Below are 27,511 nucleotides of genomic sequence, written 5' to 3' on the forward strand. Positions count from 1 at the left end.
AGTGATACACATATTCATAATATTGATGCCAAAAGATGCAAAGTTAATAATGATAGTGCAACTTATTTGTGGCACTGCCGTTTGGGTCATATCGGTGTAAAGCGCATGAAGAAACTCCATAAAGATGGATTTTCGGAATCACTTGATTATGAATCATTTGATGCTTGCGAACCGTGCCTTTTGGGCAAGATGACTAAAACTCCGTTCTTCGGAACAATGGAACGAGTTACTGACTTGTTGGAAATAATACATACCGATGTATGCGATCCAATGAGTGCTGTTGCTCGTGGCAAGCATCGTTGTTTTCTGACCTTCACAAGATGATTTGAGCAGATATGGGTATATCTACTTGATGAAACATAAGTCTGAAATAGTTGAAAGGTTCAAAGAATTTCAGAGTGAAGTGGAAAAATCATCGTAACAAGAAAATAAAGTTTCTGCGATCTGATCGCGGAGACAAATATTTGAGTTACGAGTTTGGTCTTCAATTAAAACAATGTGGAATAGTTTCACAGCTCACGCCACCTGGAACACCACATCGTTATGGTGTGTCCGAACGTCGTAACCGCACTTTATTTGATATGGTGCGATCTATGATATCTCTTTACCACTATCGTTTTGGGGTTATGCATTAGAGACAGCTGCATTCACGTTTTAAGATAGGGCACCATCTAAATCCGTTAAGACGACACTGTATGAACTATGGTTTAGCAGTAAACCTAACCTGTTGTTTCTTAAAGTTTGGGGCTGCGATGCTTATGTGAAAAAGGTTTCATCCTGATAAGCTCGAACCCAAATCGGAGAAGTGCGTCTTCATACCCAAAGGAAATTGTTGGGTACACCTTCTATCACAGATCCGAAGGCAAGACATTCGTTGCTAAAATGGATCCTTTCCAGAGAAGGAGTTTCTCTCGAAAGAAGTGAGTGGGAGGAGAGTAGAACTTGATGAGGTAATTATATCTTATTGGAAAGTAGTTCATCACAGAAATCAGTTCCAGTGATTCCTACACCAATAAGTGAGGAAGTTAATGATGATGATCATCAAACTTCAGATCAAGTTACTACCAAACCTCGTAGGTCTTCCAGAGTAAGATCCGCACCAGAGTGGTACGGTAATCATGTTTTGGAAGTCATGTTACTAGACCATGATGAACCTACGAATTATGAGGAAGCAATGATGAGCCCAGATTCCACGAAATGGCTTGAGGCCATGAAATCTGAGATATGATCCATGTATGAGAACAAAGTGTAGACTTTGATTGACTTGCCCGATGATCGGTGAGTCATTAAGAATAAATGGATCTTCAAGAGGAAGACGGACGTTGATAGTAGTGTTACTATCTACAAAGCTAGACTTGTCGAAAAAGGTTTTTGACAAAGTTCAAGGTGTTGAATACGATGAGATTTTCTTACTCGTATCGATGCTTAAAAGTCTGTCCGAATCATGTTAGCAATTGCCGCATTTTATGATTATGAAATTTGGCAGATGGATGTCAAAACTGCATTCCTGAATGGATTTCTGGAAGAAGAGTTGTATATGATGCAACCGGAAGGTTTTGTCGATCCAAAGGGAGCTAACAAAGTGTGCAAGCTCCAGCGATCCATTTATGGACTGGTGCAAGAATCTCGGAGTTGGAATATACGCTTTGATAAGTTGATCAAAGCATATAGTTATTGTACAGACTTACAGTGACGCCTGTATTTACAAGAAAGTGAGTGGGAGCACTACAACATTTCTGATAAGTATATGTGAATGACATATTGTTGATCGGAAATAATGTAGAATTATTCTGCAAAGCATGAAAGGATACTTGAATAAAAGTTTTTCAAAGAAAGACCTTGGTGAAGCTGCTTACACATTGAGCATCAAGATCTATATAGATAGATGAAGACGCTTGATAAGATTTTTTCAATGAATACATACCTTGATAAATTTTTGAAATAGTTCAAAATGGAACAGTCAAAGAAGGAGTTCTTGTCTGTGTTGCAAGGTGTTAAGTTGAGTAAGACTCAAAGCCCGACCACGGCAGAAAATAGAAAGAGAATGAAAGCCATTCCCTATGCCTCAGTCATAGGTTCTATAAAGTATGCCATGCTGTATACCAGATCTATTGTATGCCATACCACTGAGTTTGGCAAGGGAGTACAATAGTGATCTAGGAGTAGATCACTGGAGAGCGGTCAAAATTGTCCTTAGTGGAATAAGGATATGTTTCTCGATTATGGAAAAAGGTTCGTCGTAAAAGGTTACGCCGATGCAAGTTTGACACTAATCTAGATGACTCTAAGTCTTGATCTAGATACATATTGAAAGTGGGAGCAATTAGCTAGAGTAGCTCCGTGCAGAGCATTGTAGACATAGAATTCGCAAAATACTTACGGATCTGTATATGACATACCCGTTGACTAAGATTTTCTCACAAGCAAAACATGATCACACCTTAGTACTCCTTGGGTGTTAATCACATAGCGATGTGAACTAGATTACTAAATCTAGTAAACCCTTTGGGTGTTGGTCACATAGCGATGTGAACTATGGGTGTTAATCACATGGTGATGTGAACTATTGCTGTTAAATCACATGGCGATGTGAACTAGATTATTGACTCTAGTGCAAGTGGGAGACTGAAGGAAATATGCCCTAGAGGCAATAATAAAGTTATTATTTATTTCCTTATATCATGATAAATGTTTATTATTCATGCTAGAATTGTATTAACCGGAAACATAATACATGTGTGAATACATAGACAAACAGAGTGTCACTAGTATGCCTATACTTGACTAGCTCGTTAATCAAAGATGGTTATGTTTCCTGACCATGAACAATGAGTTGTTATTTGATTAACGAGGTCACATCATTAGTTGAATGATCTGATTGACATGACCCATTCCATTAGCTTAGCACCTGATCGTTTAGTATGTTGCTATTGCTTTCTTCATGACTTATACATGTTCCTATGACTATGAGATTATGCAACTCCCGTTTGCCGGAGGAACACTTTGGGTGCTACCAAACGTCACAACGTAACTGGGTGATTATAAAGGAGCATTACAGGTGTCTCCAAAGGTAGATGTTGGGTTGGCGTATTTCGAGATTAGGATTTGTCACTCCGATTGTCGGAGAGGTATCTCTGGGCCCTCTCGGTAATGCACATCACATAAGCCTTGCAAGCACTGCAACTAATATGTTAGTTGTGAGATGATGTATTACGGAACGAGTAAAGAGACTTGCCGGTAACGAGATTGAACTAGGTATTGGATACCGACGATCAAATCTCGGGCAAGTAACATACCGATGACAAAGGGAACAACGTATGTCGTTATGCGGTCTGACCGATAAAGATCTTCGTAGAATATGTAGGAGCCAATATGGGCATCCAGGTCCCACTATTGGTTATTGACCGGAAACGTGTCTTGGTCATGTCTACATTGTTCTCGAACCCGTAGGGTCCGCACGCTTAAGGTTTCGATGACAGTTATATTATGAGTTTATGAGTTTTGATGTACCGAAGGAGTTCGGAGTCCCGGATGAGATCGGGGACATGACGAGGAGTCTCGAAATGGTCGAGACGTAAAGATCGATATATTGGACGACTATATTCGGAGTTCGGAAAGGTTCCGAGTGATTCGGGTATTTTCCGGAGTACCGGGGGGTTACGGGAATACGGGGAAGAGTATTGGGCCTTGATGGGCTTTAGTGGGAAGAGGAGAAAAAGGCTGCGCCCCCCTCCCCTCTAGTCCGAATTGGACTAGGGAAAAGGGGGCCGGCCACCTCTCCTTCTCCTCCTATTCCTTCTCCCTTCCTCCCCTCTTGGTGGACTCCTACTAGGACTTGGAGTCCTAGTAGGACTCCCTATCCTGGCCGCACCTTTGCCTTGGCCGGCCTCCTCCTCCTCCATCCTTTATATACGGAGGCAGGGGCACCTCTAAACACACAAGTTGACACAAGTTGATCCACGTGATCGATTCCTTAGCCGTGTGCGGTGCCCCCTGCCACCATATTCCTCGATAATACTGTAGCGGAGTTTAGGCGAAGCCCTGCTGCTGTAGTTCATCAAGATCGTCACCACGCCGTCGTGCTGACGAAACTCTTCCCCGACACTTTGCTGGATCGGAGTCCGGGGATCGTCATCAAGCTGAACGTGTGCTCGAACTCGGAGGTGCCGTAGTTTCGGTGCTTGATCGGTTGGATCGTGAAGACGTACGACTACTTCCTCTACGTCGTGTCATCGCTTCCGCAGTCGGTCTGCGTTGGGTACGTAGACAACACTCTCCTCTCGTTGCTATGCATCACATGATCCTGTGTGCGCGTAGGAAATTTTTTTGAAATTACTACGAAACCCAACAAGGGGGCCCACACCCTGTCCACGAGGGTGGGGGCACGCCTACCCCCTGGGCGCGCCCCCCTGCCTAAGGAACTATTTGGAATGAAACCACTATGGTTTTTGTAGATTAGCAAGCTGGATCAATTGGGAAGGTAAATCATGCACTGTTTGAGGGAAGATAATGTAAATTGTGTGGAGTTAGCCGGATCGATTGGGAAGGTAGAGTACGTACATTATCCAAGGGAAGTGAAGGAAGAGGCACATGAAATAGCTAGGTTTTGATTTTCTAATCAAAAAAATTTGTAATTAGGTCGATGAGCATCCTAGCTTTTTGTTAGGTTCCATGGTAGACCGTGTAACTATTATTTAACAACAATAGAGCATCATCATGCCTTCCTAAGTAATAATATGAAGATAAAATAAATATGATTTTTACTATACAAACCTTCCGCTCACTTAATTTTTATTCAAAAGTTCTTACATGTGTGCAGGTTGATGTTCCTGCCGGTTTGAATTTGTAGTGGTTTATTTGATTCATAGTGATTTCATGTGGTATAATATATCCTCTGTGTATATGATTCATTTTCCTATCTATTTCATGATCTACAATATGCTTCGATTCGTATGTTATATTCTAGATATTGAGGGAAGATATCTTGATGGTTTTTGAGAAAGCCTTAGTGTTATTGAATCTGAGGGATGGTACAATTATAAGCTCATACTACCCTACTCTAAATTCATTGAACCTTTCCATCCACTCCTTTTTTACAATATGTGTGGGTGTATGTTTTGTGGCAGACAATGCCTTCTATTGGATAGACAAGGCACAATATTGTGTGTAGAATTCTAGGGTAGGGGCGGGGCAGGTCGACATTGGATAGACAATATCCTTCCCACCTCTGCCTTACAGCATTGTGTTGTCGACAAACTATGTAAAAATATCAGTAATCCTAAGAAGAATGACATTTGGGGTATATATGCGCATGCTAAAAAATGAAATTAAACAAACAAAGCAAGTTTTTTACAAATATACTAAATGCTACCTCTATACTAGATTGTGGGGTAGTATGCAACTATGATATCTATCACCACTAATGTATCACGGTAGGCAACTTGTGGTACCTTTGGTGGTTTCGTCCGCAGCGAACATAGGAAGAGTGAAGCGCCTTTTTCTTTTCTTTGAAAATAAAAGTGGAACCACCTAATCCAAGGTACGTAAAGTTGAATGGTGATGCCTCTTGTCATGCCGATGAAGGAAATAGAAGCAACAGGTGCAATTATTAGGCATATGAAGGCAAGATTCATGGAAGCTCTGTGTTCATTCCTACTGCATGTTGTGAGTGTGGCGATGCCAAAACTACAAGTTATGCGGGATGGGTTGGCCCTGGCAAATATGATGGGGTGTAGGGCGATCCAATTTTAATTAGATGGCATTGAAGTGGTGGAGACATGTGGAGGCCAAGCAATTATTATGAAGCAACAACGGTTTTACACAAATTGTAAGCAACTATTGGGAATGAGGTGCTACCTCTTGAGCACTGTGTTGGTTTTCCGTTGAAGAGGAAAGGGTGATGCAGCAAAGTAGCGTAAATATTTCCCTCAGTTTTTGAGAATCAAGATATCAATCCAGTAGGAGGCCGCACACAAGTCCCTCGCACCTACACAAACAAATAAATCCTCGCAACCAACGCGATAAGGGGTTGTCAATCCCTACACGGTCACTTACAAGAGTGAGATCTAATAGGATAATATTTTTGATATTTTTATGATAAAGAGAAATAAAAGATGCAAGTAAAATAAATGCCAAAGGAAATAACTAAGTATTGGAAGATTAATATGCTGGAAGATAGACCCGGGGGCCATAGGTTTCACTAGTGGCTTCTCTCAAGAGCATAAGTATTTACGGTGGGTGAACAAATTACTGTTGAGAAATTGACATAATTGAGCATAGTGATGAGAATATCTAGGTATGATCATGTATATAGGCATCACGTCCGAGACAAGTAGACCGACTCCTGCATGCATCTACTACTATTAATCCACACATCGACTGCTATCCAGCATGCATCTAGAGTATTAAGTTCAAGAGAACAGAGTAACACTTTAAGCAAGATGACATGATATAGAGGGATAAACTCATGCAATATGATATAAACCCCATATTGTTATCCTCGATGGCAACAATACAATACGTGCCTTGCTACCCCTACTGTCACTAGGAAAGGACACCGCAAGATTGAACCCAAAGCTAAGCACTTCTCCCAATGCAAGAAAGATCAATCTAGTAGGCCAAACCAAACTAATAATTCGAAGAGACTTGCAAAGATAACCAATCATACATAAAAGAATTCAGAGAAGATTCAAATATTGTTCATAGATAAACTTGATCATAAACCCACAATTCATCGGTCTCAACAAACACACCGCAGAAGATTACATCGAATAGATCTCCACAAGAGAGGGGGAGAACTTTGTATTGAGATCCAAAAAGAGAGAAGAAGCCATCTAGCTAATAACTAAGGACCTGTGGGTCTGAAGTAAACTACTCACACTTCATCGAAAGGGCTATGGTGTTGATGTAGAAGCCCTCCCTGATCGATGCCCCCTCCGGCGGAGCTCCGGAAAAGGCCCCAAGATGGGATCTCGTGGATACAGAAAGTTACGGCGGTGGAATTAGGGTTTTGGCTCCGTATCTGGTAGTTTGGGGGTACGTAGGTATATATAGGAGGAAGGAGTACATCGGTGGAGCAACGGGGGGCCCATGAGGGTGGAGGGCGCGCCTGGGGGGGTAGGCGCGCCCCCCTACCCCATGCCTTCCTCGTTGATTGCTTGACGTAGGGTCCAAGTCCTCTGGATCATGTTCGTTCTGAAAATCGCGTTCCCGAAGGTTTCATTCCGTTTGGACTCCGTTTGATATTCTTTTTCCGTGAAACCCTAAAATAGGCAAAAAAACAGCAATTCTGGGCTGGCCCTCCTGTTAATAGGTTAGTCCCAAAATAATATAAAAGTGTATAATAAAGCCCAATAATGTCCAAAACAGAATATAATATAGCATGGAACAATCAAAAATTATAGATACGTTGGAGACGTATCAAGCATCCCCAAGCTTAATTCCTGCTCGTCCTCGAGTAGGTAAATGATAAAAACAGAATTTTTGATGTGGAATGTTCCTTGGCATAATTTCAATGTAATTCTTCTTAATTGTGGTATGAATACTCAGGTCCGAAAGATTCAAGACAAAAGTTCAATATTGACATAGAAATAATAATACTTCAAGCATACTAACTAAGGAATTATGTTTCTTCAAAATAACATGGCCAAAGAAAGTTATCCCTACAAAATCATATAGTCTGGCTATGCTCTATCTTCACCACACATAGTATTTAAATCATGCACAACCCCGATGACAAGCCAAGCAATTGTTTCATACTTTTGGTGTTCTCAAACTTTTTCAATCTTCACGCAATACATGAGCGTGAGCCATGGACATAACACTTTAGGTGGAATAGAATGGTGGTTGTGGAGGAGACAAAAAAAGGGGGAAGATAGTCTCACATCAACTAGGCGTATCAACGGTCTATGGAGATGTCCATCAATAGATATCAATGTGAGTGAGTAGGTATTGCCATGCAACGGATGCACTAGAGCTATAAATATATGAAAGCTCAACAAAAGGAACTATATAAGGGTGTGCATCCAACTCGCTTGCTCACGAAGACCTAGGACATTTTGAGGAAGCCCATTAGTGGAATATACAAGCCAAGTTCTATAATGAAAATTTCCCACTAGTATATGAAAGTGATAACATAGGAGACTCTCTATTATGAAGATCATGGTGCTACTTTGAAGCACAAGTGTGGTAAAAGGATAGTAGCATTGTCCCTTCTCTCTTTTTCTCTCATATTTTTTTATTTGGGCCTTTTCTCTTTTTTATGGCCTCATTTTTTTCGTCCGGAGTCTCATCCCGACTTGTGGGGGAATCATAGTCTCCATCATCCTTTCCTCACTTGGGACAATGCTCTAAAAATGATGATGATCACACTTTTATTTACTCACAACTCAACAATTACAACTCAATACTTAGAACAAAATATGACTCTATGTGAATGCCTCCAGCGGTGTACCGGGATATGCAATGAATCAAGAGTGACATGTATGAAAGAATTATGAACGGTGGCTTTGCCACAAATACAATGTCAACTACATGATCATGCAATGCAATATGACAATGATGGAGCGTGTCATAGTAAACGGACCGGTGGAAAGTTGCACGGCAATATATCTCGGAATGGCTATGGAATGCCATGATAGGTAGGTATGGTGGCTGTTTTGAGGAAGGTATATGGTGGGTGTATGATACCAGCGAAAGGTGCGTGGTATTAGAGAGGCTAGCAATGGTGGAACGAAGAAAAGTGCGTATGATCCATGGACTCAATCTTAGTCATAAAGAACTCATATACTTATTGCAAAAATCTACAAGTTATCAAAGAAAAGTATTGCGCGCATGCTCCTAGGGGGATAGATTGGTAGGAAAAGACCATCGCTCGTCCCCGGCCGCCACTTATAAGGAAGACAATCAATAAATAAATCATGCTCCGACTTCATCACATAATGGTTCACCATATGTGCATGCTACGGGAATCACAAACTTCAACACAAGTATTTCTCAAATTCACAACTACTCAACTAGCACAACTCTAATATTACCATCCCCATATCTCAAAACAATTATCAAGTATCAAACTTCTCATAGTATTCAACACACTCATAGGAAAAAAAAATCTTGAATGCCTAACATAATTAAAGCAAATTACCATGCTGTTTTGTAGGACTCTCAAAATAATCTAAGTGAAGCATGAGAGAACAATAGTTTCTATAAAACAAATCCACTGACGTGCTCTAAAAGATATAAGTGAAGTACTAGAGCAAAAACTATATAACTCAAAAGATATAAGTGAAGCACATAGAGTATTCTGACAATTTCCGAATCATGTGTGTCTCTCTCAAAAGGTGTGTACAGCAAGGATGATTGTGTAAAACTAACAAATAAAGACTCAAATAATACAAGACACTCCAAGCAAAACACATATCATGTGGTAAATAAAAATATAGCTCCAAGTAAAGTTACCGATAGAAGTAGACGAAAGAGGGGATGCCTTCCAGGGCATCCCCAAGCTTTGGCTTTTAGGTGTCCTTGGATTATATTGGGGTGCCATGGGCATCCCCAAGCTTAGTCTCTTTCCACTCCTTGTTCCATAATCCATCAAATCTTTTACCCAAAACTTGAAAACTCACAACACAAAACTTAAAGTAGAAAATCTCGTGAGCTCCGTTAGCGAAAGAAAACAAAACACCACTTCAATGTACTGTAATGAACTCATTCTTTATTTATATTGGTGTTAAACCTACTGTATTAAAACTTATCTATGGTTTATAAACTATTTTACTAGCCATAGATTCATCAAAATAAGCAAACAACACACGAAAAACAGAATCTGTCAAAAACAGAACAGTCTGTAGTAATCTGTAGCTAAAGCAAGATATGGAACCCCAAAAATTATAAAATAAATTGCTGGAAGTGAGGAATTTATCTATTAATCATCTTAAAAAATAATTAACTAAATATCACCTTCTAAATAAAAATGGCAGCAATTCTCGTGAGCGCTAAAGTTTCTGTTTTTTACAGCAAGATTAAAAAAAACTTTCCCCAAGTCTTCCCAACGGTTCTACTTGGCACAAACACTAATTAAACACAAAAAACACAACCAAAACAGAGGCTATATGAATTATTTATTACTAAAAAGGAGCAAAAAGCAAGGAATAAAAATAAAATTGGGTTGCCTCCCAACAAGCGCTATCGTTTAACGCCCCTAGCTAGGCATAAAAGCAAGGATAGATCTAGGTATTGCCATCTTTGGTAGGCAACCCATAAGTGGCTCTCATAATAGATTCATAAGGTAATTTAATTTTCTTTCTAGGGAAGTGTTCCATGCCTTTCCTTAACGGAAATTAGAATCTAATATTCCCTTCCTTCATATCAATAATTGCACCAATCGTTTTAAGGAAAGGTCTACCAAGAATAATAGGACATGAAGGATTGCAATCAATGTCAAGAACAATAAAATCTATGGGCATATAATTTCTATTTGCAAAAATAAGAACATCATTAATTCTTCCCATAGGTTTCTTAATAGTGGAATCCGCAAGGTGCAAGTTTAAAGAGCAATCATCAAAATCACGGAAACCTAGCAAATCACACAAAGTCTTTGGAATCGTGGAAACACTAGCACCCAAATCACACAAAGCATAGAATTCATGATTTTTAATTTTAATTTTAATAGTAGGTTCCCACTCATCATGAAGTTTTCTAGGGTTAGAAACTTCCAACTCAAGTTTTTCTTCATAAGATTGCATCAAAGCATCAATGATATGTTTAGTAAAAGCATTATTTTGACTATAAGCATGAGCAGAATTTAGCACGGATTGCAACAAGGAAATACAATCTATCAAAGAGCAATTATCATAATTAAATTCCTTGAAACAAAATAGTGGGTTCATTAATATTTAAAGTTTTGACTTCTTCAATCCCACTTTTAACAATTTTAGCATCAAGATCTAAAGACTCCGAATTTTTGGAACGCCGTCTAGGTAAAGGTGGATCATATTCAGTCCCATCATTATCAAGATTCATATTGCAAACCAAAGATTTAATAGGGGACACATCAATAACTTTTAGATTTTCATCTTTATTATCATGGAAACTAGAAGAACACACTTTTATAAAGTAATCTTTCTTAGCATGCATCCTAGCGGTTCTTTCTTTGCACTCATCAATGGAAATTCTCATGGCTTTGAGAGACTCATTGATATCAAGCTTAGGTGAAATAGATCTAAGTTTCAAAGAATCAACATCAAGAGAAATTCTATCAACGTTCCTAGCCAACTCATCAATCTTAAGCAATTTTTCTTCAATCAAAGCATTGAAATTCTTTCGCAAAGTAATAAATTCTTTAATATTAGATTCAAAATCAGAGGGCATCTTATTATAATATCATAAGAATTGTTGTAGGAATTACCATAATTATTAGAGGAATTACTAGGATACGGCCTAGGATTAAAGTTTCCTCTATATGCGTTGTTACCCAAATTATTCCTACCAACAAAATTCACATCCATAGATTCATTATTATTCTCAATCAAAGTATACAAAGGCATATCATTAGGATCAGAAGAAACACTTCTATTAGCAAATAATTTCATAAGTTCATCCATCTTTCCACTCAAAACATTAATTTCTTCTATCGCATGCACTTTCTTATTAGTAGATCTTTTTGAGTGTGCCATTGAGAATAATTAACCATAATATTATCTAGGAGTTTAGTAGCTTCTCCTAAAGTGATTTCCATAAAAGTGCCTCCCGCAGCCGAATCTAAAAGATTTCTAGAAGCAAAATTCAAGCTAGCATAGAATTTTTTGTATAATTATCCACAAATTCAAGCCATGTGTCGGGCAATTACGTATCATTAATTTCATCCTCTCCCAAGCTTGTGCAACATGTTCATGATCAAGTTGTTTAAAATTCATAATATCATTTCTAAGAGAGATGATCTTAGCGGGAGGAAAATACTTACAGATAAAAGCATCTTTGCACCTATTCCACGAATCAATACTATTTTTAGTCAAAGAAGAAAACCAAGCTTTAGCATGATCTCTAAGCGAAAAAGGGAATAGCTTCAATTTAACAATATCATTATCCACATCTTTATTCTTTTGCATATCACATAAATCAATGAAGCTATTCAGATGGGTAGCGGCATCTTCACTAGGAAGGTCGGTGAATTGATCTTTCATGACAAGATTCAACAAAGCAGCATTGATTTCACAAGATTTAGTATCGGTAAGAGGAGCAATCGGAGTGCTAAGGAAATCATTATTGTTGGTATTGGTGAAGTCACGCAATTTAGTATTATCTTGAGCCATCGTGAAAAACAAGCAATCCAAAACACAAGCAAACAAGAAACGGGCAAAAAGAGGCAAATAGAGAAAAAGAGAGGGAGGATGGAGAGAGAGGGCGAATAAAACGGCAAGGGTGAAGTGGGGAAGAGGAAAACGAGAGGCGAATGATAAATAATGTAATGCGGGAGATAACGGTTTGTGATGGGTACTTGGTATGTCTTGACTTGCAACGGCGCCACAAGGGACTCGTTGTCGGGAGTCAAATCTTGACTTGTATTGCACGAACCTCCGCGGCAACGGCGTCAAAAATCCTTCTTGCTACCTCTTGAGCACTGCATTGGTTTTCCCTTGAAGGGGAAAGGGTGATGTAGCAAAGTAGCGTAAGTATTTCCCTCAGTTTTTGAGAACCAAGGTATCAATCTAGTAGGAGGTTGCGCACAAGTCCCTCGCACCTACACAAACAAATAAATCCTCGCAACCAACACGATAAGGGGTTGTCAATCCCTACACGGTCACTTACAAGAGTGAGATCTGATAGATATGATAGGATAATATTTTTGGTATTTTTATGATAAAAAGAAATAAAAGATGCAAGTAAAATAAATGGCAAAGGAAATAACTAAGTATTGGAAGATTAATATGATGAAAGATAGACCTGGGGGCCATAGGTTTCACTAGTGGCTTCTCTCAAGAGCATAAGTATTTACGGTGGGTGAACAAATTATTGTTGAGCAATTGAAAGAATTGAGCATAGTTATGAGAATATCTAGGTATGATCATGTATATAGGCATCACGTCCGAGACAAGTAGACTGACTCCTGCCTGCATCTACTACTATTACTCCACACATCGACCGCTATCCAGCATGTATCTAGAGTATTAAGTTCAAGAGAACAGAGTAACGCTTTAAGCAAGATGACATGATGTAGAGGGATAAGCTCATGCAATATGATATAAACCCCATCTTGTTATCCTCGATGGCAACAATACAATATGTGCCTTGTTGCCCCTACTGTCACTGGGAAAGGACACCGCAAGATTGAACCCAAAGCTAAGCACTTCTCCCAATGCAAGAAAGATCAATCTAGTAGGCCAAACCAAACTGATAATTCGAAGAGACTTGCAAAGATAACCAATCATACATAAAAGAATTCCGAGAAGATTGAAATATTGTTCATAGATAAACTTGATCATAAACCCACAATTCATCGGTCTCAACAAACACACCGCAAAAGAAGATTACATCGAATAGATCTCCACAAGAGAGGGGGAGAACTTTGTATTGAGATCCAAAAATAGAAGAAGCCATCAAACTAATAACTATGGACTCGTAGGTCTGAAGTAAACTACTCACACTTCATCAGAAGGGCTATGGTGTTGATGTAAAAGCCCTCCGTGATCGATGCCCCCTCCGGCGGAGCTCCGAAAAAGGCCCCAAGATGGGATCTCGTGGATATAGAAAGTTACGGTGGTGGAATTAGGGTTTTGGCTTCGTATCTGGTAGTTTGGGGGTATGTAGGTATATATAGGAGGAAGGAGTACGTCGGTGGAGCAACAGAGGGCCCACGAGGGTGGAGGGCGCGTCTGGGGGGTAGGCACGCCCCCTTCATCGTTGATTGCTTGACGTAGGGTCCAAGTCCTCTGGATCATGTTCGTTCCGAAAATCACGTTCCCGAAGGTTTCATTCCGTTTGGACTTCGTTTGATATTCTTTTTCTGTGAAACCCTAAAATAAAAAAAAACAGTAATTCTGGGATGGGCCTTCAGTTAATAGGTTAGTCCCAAAAATAATATTAAAGTGTATAATAAAGCCCAATAATGTCCAAAATAGAATATAATATAGCATGGAACAATCAAAAATTATAGATACGTTGGAGACGTATCATGAGGCAGTAACGGTTTGTGTGGAATTAGTTGGATTGTCTTGGAAGGTGGAGTTCATGCATTGTCTTGGGGAAGCAAATGAAGCAACACATGAAATGGCTAAGTTGTTTTAATCCGAATTCTTGTAACTAGAATGAGCCCTTAACAGTTTGTTAAGTTTCTAGGTGGACCCTTTAAGTGTTCCAATAAAGCTAGCTATGATGGTAATTTTCTTTACAAAATGGCATGAAAAGAAATAAATTGTGGATGACTATTTGTTCCTATATACCAACACTCTATTAGCTTAAATTTTATGCAAAAATTCTTAGATCCATGAAGGTTGATGTTCCCGCTAGTTTAAACATGTGCATGTCTAGCAACTATTTGGAAACAATTGTGTTTGCAGATTGCGTTGAGTCGTGGTGGAGCTTAGTGTAGACCAACATGGGCCATGCCCCTCCCCCTTAATCTTTTTCATTCATTGAAGAGCATGCTAGATTTTGACCTAAATAGTGTTTGAACTAGGGATTAGCCCCTCCTTCCCAACTAATTTTGTACACCTCCAAGTCTTGGCCCCTCTTATATTTTGCTCAAGCTCCGCCATTGGCGTTGAGTTACTTGGATCGATCGAAAAGGTCACAAGGATAGCTTTACAATAACATAGCATGCTCACCCTATCAAGTATCCGATCATCTATTTCCAGATAGCCCATCTAATCTCACAATGTTTCAAAAAAGGTAATTCTCCATCTACCCACTAGCCCTCCACTTAACTTGCATATGCGTGTCTCTTAGTCCAGCTTCTCCTTCCATAAAGGTAGCCTTGTGCAACCCTCTTCTATGACCAGAAGGCATCCTCAAAGTTCCATTAAGGAGCACCCTATAAGAGGAAGAAGCAATGAACAAAGTTCATATCTTGGAAGAGCTCTGTCCAAAGCCAAAACCCTGAAGAACCTCAAGCAAATAGTCTCATTGAATTTAGTCAAAGGCCCCCATAGTATCAAATATTAGGAACATAAGAGGCTTCTTTTGGGAGTAAGCATCATTTATCACATTCTTAACTTAATTGAAGTTGTCCAGAATTTACCCCCCCCCTCCTATGTGATAAGGTCTTGGAAGGGGGTTCACATTTGTTAGTATGCCCATACACAAAGAAAGTTTGGCACGATTTTGCGGTACAACACCCGTGGGCGTCGTGATCAATGATCGACTCAGATTTGGTCAAGACAAGGTGGAAGAAGATCAATGCCAGATTAGGAGAAGACATCAAGAAAAGAAAGTTTCCCCTGGCAACATACATCGTCTAAAACATATGGAGGGAACAAACCTGCAAAACTATTGAAGGGAAATCGATGAGCGCCCCCATGGTAGTGAGTATAATAACGAGTGATGGATTATGTATCATGTTGGAGGCGACAGAGTAGTTAGCTATGTGAGAGTAGGGACATTTGTGTCCGTCCTAGTAGTTTTCTTTTTTCTGTGCTTTAACCTATGTATATATGTTTTGTTTCCCCATTATTAATGAAAAAGCAGATCATGTGCTAATTCATCGAAGGAAAATTAATGGAGTGGAAGGGGGTATGGTTTCATTCCTAGCTCTAATCTTATTGTGCTCTTGGACTATAGACTAGTACGAAACAAAGTGGCCGCGATGTTTTCACATGTCATGATAGTACAAAGTTGAGAGAGAGAGAGAGACAGAAAGCAATGAAAGGGTTTATTATGTACGATATATGTCATCAGTTTAGCGCTTGCTCACTCAAGGATGGTTCTCATGTTCATATGTTGTTGCTTACAATTATATCGACATATCAATTAGCAAAACAATACTTTCCCAAGGCATGGAACGATCCCTCTAGCGATGAAGTAATAGCTCTCACAATCTATGAGACTAGTCCTAAACTAAACTCCATCTTTGTTGTGTTAAGAAGTATTGAATGTGCAACTCATCAAAACAATAATGAACATCAGATTTAAAACTGAAATGAAGAAAAACAATAAAGGTCGATTATACTTCAATCAATGAAGCAATAAAGTCATATAGTAGTTCTAAGGAAAGGATTGAATGGGAATTTGGTATTTATACCCTCAACTAGACCTAGGGGATGGGGACTTTTGATCTGTGGGATTCATAAGACAGAGGATCTGAAAGAAAAAAATAGGGTTGTAATGTTGTGTCCTCTTGAATCCTATAGGATTGAACAATTACATTACTTACATCACATATTCCGTGATTTAAAAGTACAAGGATGGAAGGTTGCATGCAATATTTTTTGAACGACTTTTGACAATGTTAGAGGTGATTTAGTGGAGCAGATACCAACATAGGGAAATTTTGGTGTGTTATCAGAAGGGTGGAACAACAGTGATAAGGATGATTCCAAAGGTACAATCACCACAAAAGGTATTGCGATTATGACTGATAAGTTTATGCAATGTCGTCTATAAGATTATACGTAAAATGTTGGTGTCAAGAATGAAAATGTTATTGCCAAAGATTATGAGTCCAACACAAAGTGCATTTGTGTCGAGATGGCTAATCACAGACAATGCAAGACATGAATATGAAAGCTTTCACACGATTAATAAGTAAATAGATGGAAAGAATGAGTTATGTGTCGTTATCTTGGATATGCATAAAGCTGATGACCATGCAAATGGTTTCCTTTTTTGGAGAAAATCATGCCGAGACTAGGTTTTGCGGCATAATGGGTGAAGATGATAATCTCATGTGTTACCACAGTTGAGTACCAACTCAAAGTTAATTCGCAAGAGATGCAGACCATCAAACCTAGTAGGGAACTATGACAAGAGACCCATAATCCCCCTACCTGTTTTATTCTTTTTGCTGAAGGTTTAGCAAGTTCGTTCACTCATGCTGGAGATACAAGAAAACACTATTGTGTCAAGGTATGCCGGGAGGCCCTCAAATTTCCAATTTGCTATTTGCAGATGATTCTCTTATCCTAATGAAAGCGCATGTGCAAAATGCAACATCTCCCTGTACAATCCTTGATGATTATTGCGCTACATTAGGTCAAATGGGGCTGAAAGGTTTGACTACTTCAATTAGTGGAGAGAGTTTGCAAAATAATCAATGGATGTGGAGAAAAAGGTTGTATTTAAGTGGAAAAGAGGTGCTTCTCAATGCGCTGGCACAAGCTATCCCTTCATATGTGGTGTCAATCTTCAAAATCCCCAAAAATATATGTAAGGGAATTACTGATTTGATGTCACATTTTTGTTGGGGTGACAAGGAAAATCAAAAGAGAATGCATTGGTTTGCTTGGATGAAGATGTGTGTACCACAGAAGAAGGGTGCAATGAAATGTAGAGATATACACTACTTCAATCTTGCGATGTTACGAAAACGAAGCATGTAGATTGATTTCATATCCTGTCTCACTTTGTGCCAGAGTGTTAAAGCAAGCTATTATCCGATTGAGGATCTTTTGCACCTCATTTGAAGGACTCGTCCTTCACTCGGCAGAGTACCATGGTGGGAGTTCAGACTTTCAAAAAGCGGAGCATATGTAGAGTACAAGATGGCTTAAAAACTAAAATTGTGGGTACCCATCGTTTTTCTTGAAAAGGAGGGCCTCTGCATTAGATGATGCACATAGCCATAATTAGAAACCCAACGGTGCTACAAGATGAACAATCGATCATTAACATCACTCGTGTTAATGATTTGATCAACCCACAATCTAGTAAATGGGGTGAGGAGTTGATTTAAGATCTTTTTTGGCCAATTGCGATAGACCACACATTGAAACTCGAATCAATGAGAATTTTGAATATTTTGTGGCAAGGCAATACAAAAAGTCTCTCTCGATCAGCATATTATACCGAGTGGGAGCATCATCATGGGTGGAAGCTGAGTCGAACATCTGGTCATGGAGCATTAAATATCAACCCCAAATGTAGAAGCAAATTTGGTTAAAACATTGACAATAAATGCATTGACCATTGCCGCTCTAGCAGCAAACTATGAAAAAGCTTATACTAACAAATCAACAGAAAATTTAGTCTTAGTTTGCCTATGTTGATGTGTCTACAGGTTGGATCCTTCTGATCTACGCTTCTATTCGTCGGCGGCATGAGGACCTAGCACGACAACTTCCTGACTGTCTATTTCAACAAGTTTTGCCCGGCTCCGATGAGGAAGGGGCGATGACGGCAGCGCTAGGTAGTCTACGACTCTAAATGTAATTTTCATTATTTTTTCACAAAAGAAAAATCAACAGTGAAGCACCATGGTTGGATGTCACCACCTGCTGACAAAGTGAAGGTCTCATTGATGCATCCTTTGATGCGGATACCATGTAGGGGGCGTGGGAATGATAACCAAAGACTCGAGAGGCAATTTCACTGGCGCGTCAAGTAAATTTCTTGATCAGGTATACGATGTTGATATAGGAGAAACTTATGCTCTTTTTGCACGGAAGTTATTTAGCCCTTATGCTGGCATGCAACTGAGTTTGCTTCTAGGCAGGTTGCATGGAGGTGATTGAAACTATGAACAATGGAGGAGGAGCATATATCAGCAACTGTAATATTTGATGAATGTGAAAACTTGGCTAACGACCATGTGAAGGCAACCTTTGTTTTATGTTCTAGAGGCAAATAAGATACTCTCTCCGATCCAAATTAATTGTCGCAGCTCTAGTACAACTTAGTAAACACAATCGTAGACATCAGTTGGACGCTTGGCATGTTATTGGTGATGAAATGGATCGATAAGAACAACCCGAACTTGACCGCCTGGTGATGGATAGGACCCCTGCTAGCTTGATATTCAAAGTAGCTTTATCACTTTCTAGTCATATCACCAGCAAGAATATCTTCCAATTCTATAGATATAATATGATAAATAAATAAAGAGGAAGGCGTAAACCGATTTAGTTATCTTAGCTCTTTCAGGCAATCTTCTCTATATCTGCACAAAGGCTAGCAGACAGGAGAAATGCTAAACTGTTGGAACTGCATCTCCTGATTCCTTACTGAATTCTCGAGTTTGTCCAGAGAAAAGCCGTGTCGACCTAGAATAGTAATACTAATTGTGAACTCTTCTCAGGTCCTCGGACACATTCCTCGAAGCCTTCGTCCCCAGAGCCTCCGCAATGCTCCTCACCTCGGCAATCATTGCCACAACATCATTGAGCTTGTTAATCGCAGAGCCAACTCCCTGCAGCCACAGTGTGGAGAAGATGATCAGCTCCTGTGAATGAATAAACTCTCACATGTTCCAACAAGCAGGAAAAAGGTATATTTCAGATACAACACGAAGAAGTCATGAGAGCTAGCAGATGTAATGTGTAATGGTCCAAAAATGTTCTGGATCAGTGTTGGTTTATTTACTGTCACAGAGTTCACATCACACTATCTCACTGCTTGCTCATCATTCCGCAGAAGTTTGAGACACAAGGTACACATACCACGCCAGCAGCTCCTGCGGTTACTGCCATTGGTGCAGTCACTGAACTTAGCCCCGATGCGCACATCACCGGTATGCTGACGGCCCTAGAGATGGAGTATGCAGCTGCCAATGTTGGTGTTGCCTACAATTCGTTGAACATCAGTTATGAATTAGGGAAACAAAAAAATAACGGTGCTTGATAGTGCGTGTTCTATACTTATATTTAGCATTTTTGCGCTACCTTTTCTATTAGTCCAAGAACACCAGGCTTTGTTGGACTAGAACACTTCCCGCCTTCAGTCTGGATGATATCAGCGCCTTCCTCTTCAAGTAGCTCTGCAAGTCTCATCTGTAATTTTGCACAAAAGGATTCCAGATAAATGCACTTGTTAACTGTCATTTCAAGAAACCTAGTAACTGAATGTATGACAGAGGATGATATACCTGATCCGGAAGGCTCAGAGTGTGGGGAACTGTTACTGACAATGTGATGTCTGGAAGTATCTTCCTTGTCTCCCTTGTCAGGTTCAGTATCTGAAATTGATCAAACGAGGATCTAAGTTTCCACATAGAAATGATGGTTTATCTCAGTAAACAGATGAACCAATAGCAAAAATCGATAACTTTAAATATCTATAAGCTGAAACTTTTACTTGCTCAGATGAGAATTCAATGCCTGCATCGTAAAAGGAGTCGTAGTTTCCAATCTCAATCTGCATGAGAGAAGTTTGTGAAGGCCAGTGGCTAGCAGAGTAAATAAAATGCAGTTGAACCACGTTGCCCAGGTGCCATTCAAAGTTAGAGACTGACCATTTGAGCACCAGCTTCTACCGCAGATTGGAATGCTGAAGGATCCACAGACGATACACATATCTGCAAAGATGCAATTCCCATAATGCAGTTAGCATACGTTAACTCTACAATTGGGTAAAGGAACTACAGTTCACGATTTCTTATGACTCTGTCAATGGTTAACCCACCGGGAGGTTAGTAAGCTCAAGCGCCAGCTTTACCAAGTCCTGGTCACATGCTATATCAACATGGGTAGCACCTCCCTGCAATCATTAAACAAGATGACAAGCTTGTGATAATGAGTAGTCTTTTAAGTATTTCTGTGATATATGCAGGTCAGCGACAAGATTATTAAGATAATAGCCTCGTGACATAACTGTTATATTTGGATAAGTGGATCATTTTTATATCCAAAGCAAGATAAATCATGGCGTTGGCCTCCTGAATACATTTCAATACAAAATAGAGGCACTTGTACTGAATTCCGCTTGTTATCATAAGTTTTTTTAAAAGGTTCATATAAAGTTTTACTTACTTATTAGAAAATTTATTAGTTGGAAAAGAGTATCAGAGTGGGATGATAACAACAGTTGCTTCCTGAATACTAATAAAAACAGTTGCTTCCTGGATACTGATTTCCCTGACGTGGACTGAATCTGAAGAGGATACTTTGTCGCTGCAGCTAATTAACTTGCGTTACCATGTGACACATGTGGTAAGCAATCCAAACTATTCAAAAAACTTGCATTGACAATGACTTCTCCAAAACAGAATTCACAATTGATGTACTGCCATGTGAAGGATACTATGTGCTGGTTCTGATTCTTCTGACCAGATAAACGACGAGGCTTAGGTACTAATCAAACGCTAGCTTCTACTTGCAGACTTCTCGATTGACAAGCTCAGCAGTGACCTAAGCTGGCAATATTAGCAATTCCAATGTAACCAGAAAACGCAACATCATTGTGTTGCCCAGTCGGTTTCAAACTCAAAAAAAGTCTGCAAAGCTATCAGGTTTACCGCAAACAAAGCTCATAGGCCAACAGTTGTTTATCCATCAAAATCTCAAAAGAGATCAGAACTTATGCACCATTTCATCGCTCCGCAAGAGCTAAACTGTAAAAAACAGAGCATGGAAAATAAATGCACTACCTTATCCGCAGCCGTGACGACAGACGCAACATTGGACCTGTCGAAGTTCTGAAGCCCCGAAATGATCTGCAGGTGCAAAAGGCCAATCACTATCATCAGAGTCCAGCAGGAACATTCCATCATATCAAAGCAATGAAATTTTTATTGCTCCACGCTTCAACCCAGAGATGACTTCTGGACTTGCACCATCCATCCAGTCTGAAGGGAACACACTACTGCATCTATCAGAACTAGTGACAGATACAACACACTACTACATCTATCATCAGAGTCCATCAAAGCAATGGAAAATTATTACTGCACGGAAGGTGTCAAGATGGAGAGAGTGAGACCTTGAGAGCCCTGTTCTCACGGAAGGGCATGAGGACGGCGTCCTTGGTGGCCGCAGAAGCCGCCGAGGCGCGGACGGCGAACACGGCTCGTGCCGCTCCCCGGCTCGCCGCCACCGGACGGCACTTGGCCGCGGAGAAGGACGGCGCCTGGAGAAGTCCTAGGGAGCCCGGCGCTGCCATTGTTGCTGCTGAAGGTTTCTGGGAGTGAAAGAGATAAGGAGACTGAAGCAGTGCACTGCACAGAGGAGGGCTCCAGAGTAGATATGCTATCTTGCACGGTGCAAATACCTGACAGACACCTGGAATTGAGCAAGAGGCCCTTGGAATTTTGCAGCCTTTGCAAATTGCTCCTTGGCTCTCAGATTACTACTACCATATCATCTGAATACCACACTTGGCAAAAATAGCTGAACCACTAATGTTACATCAAGAAGGAAGCAGCAAAAACAACATCCACAAATCAGCGAGAAAAGCACGATAACATTATCATCCATGATAAGGTTAACGAATTGTTGATTAAAAACATGCCATAGAGATCGAATTTTGTCTGAACTAATAATAGTACATGACCATGAGATTCATATCCGGCTGCCGCATTTTGACGAACACCTGCCTTGCGGTCTTGCCTTACTTGCGCATTATGCCGTTCAGGCGCTCGACGACGGTGATCAGTCCCTGCAGGCACAGCTCGCCGTCGCCGTTGGCCGCCATGGCCGAGAACATCTGCCGGTACAGCGCCGACCCTGGCAGCACGTTGACCTCCTCCTCCTGGCCGTCGCCGACCTCCAGCGCCATGCCGAGGTCCTTGATGATGTACCGCACGGATCCCCCGGACGAGAAGTCGCGGCTCAGCGCGCGCTCCCCGAAGATGTCCATCACGCGCGACCCCGCGGCGCCCTTTGACACCGCGCCGAGGAACAGCCGCTCGTCGAGCCCGGCGGCTCCGGCGAAGGCCAGGGACTCGCCGAGGCCGACCACGGCGCCGGCCACCGCGATCTGGTTCGCGATCTTGCTGCTCTGCCCGCTGCCGGGTGGGCCCATGTAGGTCGGCCGGCCGAGGTGCGCGAAGAGCGGGGCGAGCCAGGCCACCACGGCCTCGTCCCCGCCGGCGAGGAGGGCGAGCGTGCCGTCGCGCGCGCCGACGTCGCCGCCGGAGACGGGGCAGTCGACGGCGTGGCAGCCGGCGGCGCGCGCGGCCGCGGCGACCTCGCGCGCGAGGGAGGGGGACGAGCTCGTGCAGTCCACGAGGACGCCGCCGGGGCGGAGGCCCGCGAGGGCGCCCGAGGCTGCGTCCAGGACCACGGAGCGGACGTCCCCGGGGTTGCCGACCATGGTGAAGACCACGTCGGAGGCCGCGGCCACGGAGGCCGGCGAGTCCGCGAGGCGCGCTCCGGCGGCGACCAGGGCCCCCGCCTTGGCCGGCGTGCGCGCGTAGGCGGTCACCGCGAACCCGGCGGCCAGGAGGCGCGCGGCCATGGCGCCGCTCATGACGCCGATGCCGATCCAGCCCACCCGCGTGGCCCCCGGCCGCACCTCCGCCGGGAAGCCAAACGCCGTCGCCGTCGCCTCCTCCATGGCCATGACCTCTTCTTCCAGTCCTCCTTCACTCCCAATCCCCAACTGCCCAAAGCATTTGCACGAGACAGCGACAGACCTTGTAATAAACAACTCCCGGCTCCATAAATTAAAATTGCATCACAATTCACACCATCATCCGTTCATCCCCAACGAGGAAAATCATATTGAGCAGATTGGGAATTTTTCCATGGATTTTCATCACGGTGGAAAATTTACAGCAGAGTAGAGTAGTCGATCGATCAAAACGAAAAAATTACTAACCAAAGAACCGAGAGCAACTAACAAACAGTAGTACTAACAGAGAATACATGGCTGGTGGCAGGCTAGATGTGGCAGCCGCAGCAGAGGAAGAAGCAGGAGAGCGCGAGGCCGAGCACGACGGCCTCCACGACGTACATGACGCGGAAGGCCACCTCGTCCAGCGCCGCCGACGCCGAGCCGGCGCGCAGGCTGAGGGACGGGAGCGCCGGCATGCGCTTCCACCGGAACGACCGCGACAGCGACGACGCCAGCCTCCGGTACGACGACGGCCCCGCTGCCCCGCCCCCATTCGCGGCCTCCGCAGCACCACCGGGACTGGCGCCGCGAGTCTTCCACCGGCGGCTCCGGGGCAGGTACTCCCTCGGCACGAGCCGGCGCAGCCACCCGCGCCGCGTGGCCGGCGCGATCGCCGCCGCCCCGGCCTTCGCCGAGGCCGGGGACATGGGCGCCGTCTCCGACGTCGTCGTCGCCACCACCGCTGCCGTCTCGGCGATGGCCATCTTGGAAAGTCGGGAGCTGGACGAGTCTTTTGGGTGGGTCTTGGGCGGGGCGGCGTGATTTATGGGGCGAGCAGGAGCAAAGGCGGGTCCTTTTCGCGGGACGCGCCCGGCCCGGTTTCATTCCCCGGCTTGACTTGGCCTCGGTCGTTTTCGAGCGGTGCATCACGACGATGCCGACGCCGGCTTTTTTTACTCTTTCCGCACTGAGGTTTTTCTCTTTTCAGAAAAGGTGATCCATGGTAATTATCACTGATATTGGAAGGAAGTTTGAAGGAAAAAATTCCTGTCAGAAAATGCCTTGGATATCCCTAGAGACCGCTAGGGTTTCGTGTTGTTTGTTGTCACGATGGCAGCGTGTCATGCGCAAATATGTTCATAGTGAGCTACAATAAAAGCTAAATATTTACATGCGTTAATGAGATAATAAAAATAGCAAGAAGACTAGAATTTCTTTTGCAACATAAACACCATCAATCATCATAAAATAAATAGCAGAAGATCGTAGTCTTGATAAGCAATCTTCTAAATAAAAGTAGTAGAGGTAAAGCCTTGGGGAGCAATCTTCATCTTCAAGTTGAAGTCAATTTTCACCGTACGTATCTTCAAAATAGTGTGTTGCCTTGTGTGACATGTGAATATTTTTTTTGGCGACTGAAACAAAAGACACGAGAGCTGTCACGCAGATATGCCATGGCCAGCCCCTGACCCCGGATGCCGATCGCCATCTCTCTTTTCCCTCACGTCGTCCGTGCACCCACTCTTCGTGTCACTTCGCTGTCGCCACGACCAGCGTAGTCGTACCATGGACGGAAAAAGAAGATGAAACGTAGCTGTAGAGCACCTCATCACCCCGCTGGTTGGCAGGCACGGCCGGCGTCACGTTGCTCCAGTGAATCCTCGCCATTACTAGTACAACGTAGGACGACAGCTCCGGCCAGCGACTGTTCTTCGTACGTGTACGTTCATTCTGCGACTCTCTCCATGCTTCTGGTGCTACACACGAGCCTAGCTGGCAAATTACCACTTAATCGGCGGTGAAACTATCACATATTTGAACTTTTTTTGTGAAAGCATATTTTAGTTGTTAAGGAAAAACGAAAAAATACAATTAAAACTGTTTCAGAAAAAAATGAGACAATGTACGGACTTTCCTTCCCTACTTATTTACACTAATTCCCTGAATTTCGTCGCGGGCCCCTCCCCCACCTCCTTTTTTTTCCAACCAATTTGCCACGTTACATTCGTAAATCATAAGAATATGGTTACGTGCATGTGTTCATGAGGGTTAGCGTACGTTCATTATGCGTATATGCCACTGTACTGTATTCTTGAAGAAAAAATGTGTAGACATGTCTTAGTGTATCTGTTTGTTCATTTATAGTGCATGCGTAGTCAATATTGAAATATTCAAAACATCTTATATTTGTGAGCAGAAGGAGTATCTTCTTTTTTTTGCGGAAAGGCAAATGGAGGGAGCATTTTCTTTTCTGCAAATAAGATGGAGGGAGTATTTGATTCTACGAGTAGATGTGCCTACCAAAGCAGACGACAAGGACCAAACATATAGCCGCGCGAGCGTTAACGGCTAGAAGCAAGTAAAACTACCCACTCCACAGCTGCCTTGTGCCTCTCTCCGACCAACCAGTGCATCAAATCTATAGATATCCTTCGGAGTGTAGTATTTTGTCCTTCCTTTGCCAGGACCGCTAGCAAAGCAAAGCAGGACGCAGGAGCCTACCTAGGAACGGCGGATGCACGACGTATTTATTAATTCTGATTGTGATCAGCATGTTCTTTGGTGGCAAAATTTCGTGTTTTGACCCTTTTCCGAAACTTATTCGAGATCTGACTCTAAGATAAAAAAAATTCAAAAACTGACGCTTTTGCTATCGTCAGAGTCCATGACGGTAGAGTCTAACAGCCTACCGCCAGGAACTTTGACGGTAGGAAACATCTCTACCACCAAACGGGTTGGCGATAGCCTGCACAACCCTATCGCCAAGGTGCTTGGCGGTAGGCACGAGCACGCATTGTGTTCAATACTTAGACGGGTTTTGGCGATAGGGCATGCAACACTACCGTCAGGGTCCTTGGCGGTAGGCTGTTATACCCTACCGCCATGGTCCCTGGCGGTAGCAAAAGGGTCAGATCTCGAAACTTTTCCAAACTAGGGTCAAATCTCGAATAGGTTTGAAAAAAGGGTCAAAACATGAAATTTAGCCTTCTCTGGTCTTGCCAAGGTACGTACGTGCTAAGGCCAACTCCATCGCGTGACCCCAAACGAACGTCCGTTTTGTACGGTTTTTGTCTATTTGGGTAGGGCAATGGGGTCGTTTCCGGGCGTGTTCTGGGATGCGGTGGCTGTGCGCCCAGCGCGCGGCCCCATCCCTTTGCCCCATCATGTCCGTCAGGGCCAAAAATGCCCATATTTTCATCAAAACTAGTTTTACAACCCAAATTTTTGTCTGAAAATTAAAATAGTTTTACAACCCAATTGAAATTGTCTTTAATAAAATAGTTTTACAACCAAATCGAAATTGTCTTGATTGAACATAAAATGGACCAATACATCTATTGGTTGCCAATGTGATCCCACACGTGCTCAACCAAGTCATTTTGAAGATTCAAATGAGTGTGTCAATTACGCATCTCACGGTGGAATTGGGCAAACTGTTCAAATGTGACCGGGTCTTGGTGCAGGGGCTCAATACTTTCACCTTGATAATCAAATCCTTGGTTGAATATACTCTCATCACGCTCGTCCTCGACGATCATGTTGTGTATGATCACACAAGCAGTCATCACCTCCCAAAGCTTCCTTTCATCCCATGACAGTGCAGGGTTTCGAACGATACCCCACCTGGATTGAAGCACACCAAAAGCATGTTCCACATCCTTTCTAACACTCTCTTGCATTTGGGCAAATCTCTTTCTCTTCTCACCTTGGGGTTTCGAGATTGTCTTCACAAAAGTTGACCACTGAGGATATATACCATCTGCTAGATAGTATCCCTTGTTGTACTGATGGCCGTTGATCTCAAAGCTGACAGGTGGGGAGTGGCCTTCTGCAAGCCTCGCGAAGATTGGAGAACGCTGCAACATGTTGATATCATTGTGAGAACCTGGCATGCCGAAGAAATAATGCCATATCCAAAGATCCTGCGATGCCACCGCTTCTAATATGACAGTGCACCCGTTGACATGCCCCTTGTACTGGCCCTGCCAAGCAAATGGACAGTTCTTCCACTCCCGGTGCATACAATCTATGCTGCCAAGCATGCCTGGAAAAGCCTCTAGCTGCGTTGGTCGCCAACAATCTCTCTGTATCAGCA

At 42.4% G+C, this 27,511-nt stretch overlaps 3 protein-coding genes across 3 annotated transcripts; all 3 read right to left on the reverse strand.

Moving 5' to 3' along the window:
- Positions 1 to 18,918: 18,918 nt before the first annotated feature.
- On the reverse strand, positions 18,919 to 22,089 carry LOC119292110 (uncharacterized protein ycf23-like). The gene is made up of 9 exons (XM_037570943.1): positions 21,841 to 22,089; positions 21,509 to 21,574; positions 20,545 to 20,619; positions 20,375 to 20,437; positions 20,218 to 20,277; positions 20,009 to 20,098; positions 19,806 to 19,913; positions 19,584 to 19,706; positions 18,919 to 19,333 (listed from the first exon to the last, which is right to left on the reverse strand). The coding sequence occupies exons 1-9, from the start codon at positions 22,018 to 22,020 to the stop codon at positions 19,202 to 19,204; spliced, it is 897 nt and encodes a 298-aa protein (XP_037426840.1). The 5' UTR covers positions 22,021 to 22,089; the 3' UTR covers positions 18,919 to 19,201.
- Positions 22,090 to 22,336: 247 nt separating this feature from the next.
- On the reverse strand, positions 22,337 to 23,452 carry LOC119292104 (probable 3-hydroxyisobutyrate dehydrogenase-like 3, mitochondrial). The gene has a single exon (XM_037570934.1). It carries the CDS (start codon positions 23,419 to 23,421, stop codon positions 22,468 to 22,470), a length of 954 nt encoding a protein of 317 aa, XP_037426831.1. The 5' UTR covers positions 23,422 to 23,452; the 3' UTR covers positions 22,337 to 22,467.
- A 105-nt stretch (positions 23,453 to 23,557) lies between these two features.
- Positions 23,558 to 24,247, reverse strand: LOC119292121. Its single transcript, XM_037570952.1, has one exon. It carries the CDS (start codon positions 24,177 to 24,179, stop codon positions 23,742 to 23,744), a length of 438 nt encoding a protein of 145 aa, XP_037426849.1. The 5' UTR covers positions 24,180 to 24,247; the 3' UTR covers positions 23,558 to 23,741.
- Positions 24,248 to 27,511: the final 3,264 nt, after the last annotated feature.

Source organism: Triticum dicoccoides, chromosome 1A (genome assembly GCF_002162155.2).
Source record: "Triticum dicoccoides isolate Atlit2015 ecotype Zavitan chromosome 1A, WEW_v2.0, whole genome shotgun sequence".
NCBI lineage: Eukaryota > Viridiplantae > Streptophyta > Magnoliopsida > Poales > Poaceae > Triticum > Triticum dicoccoides.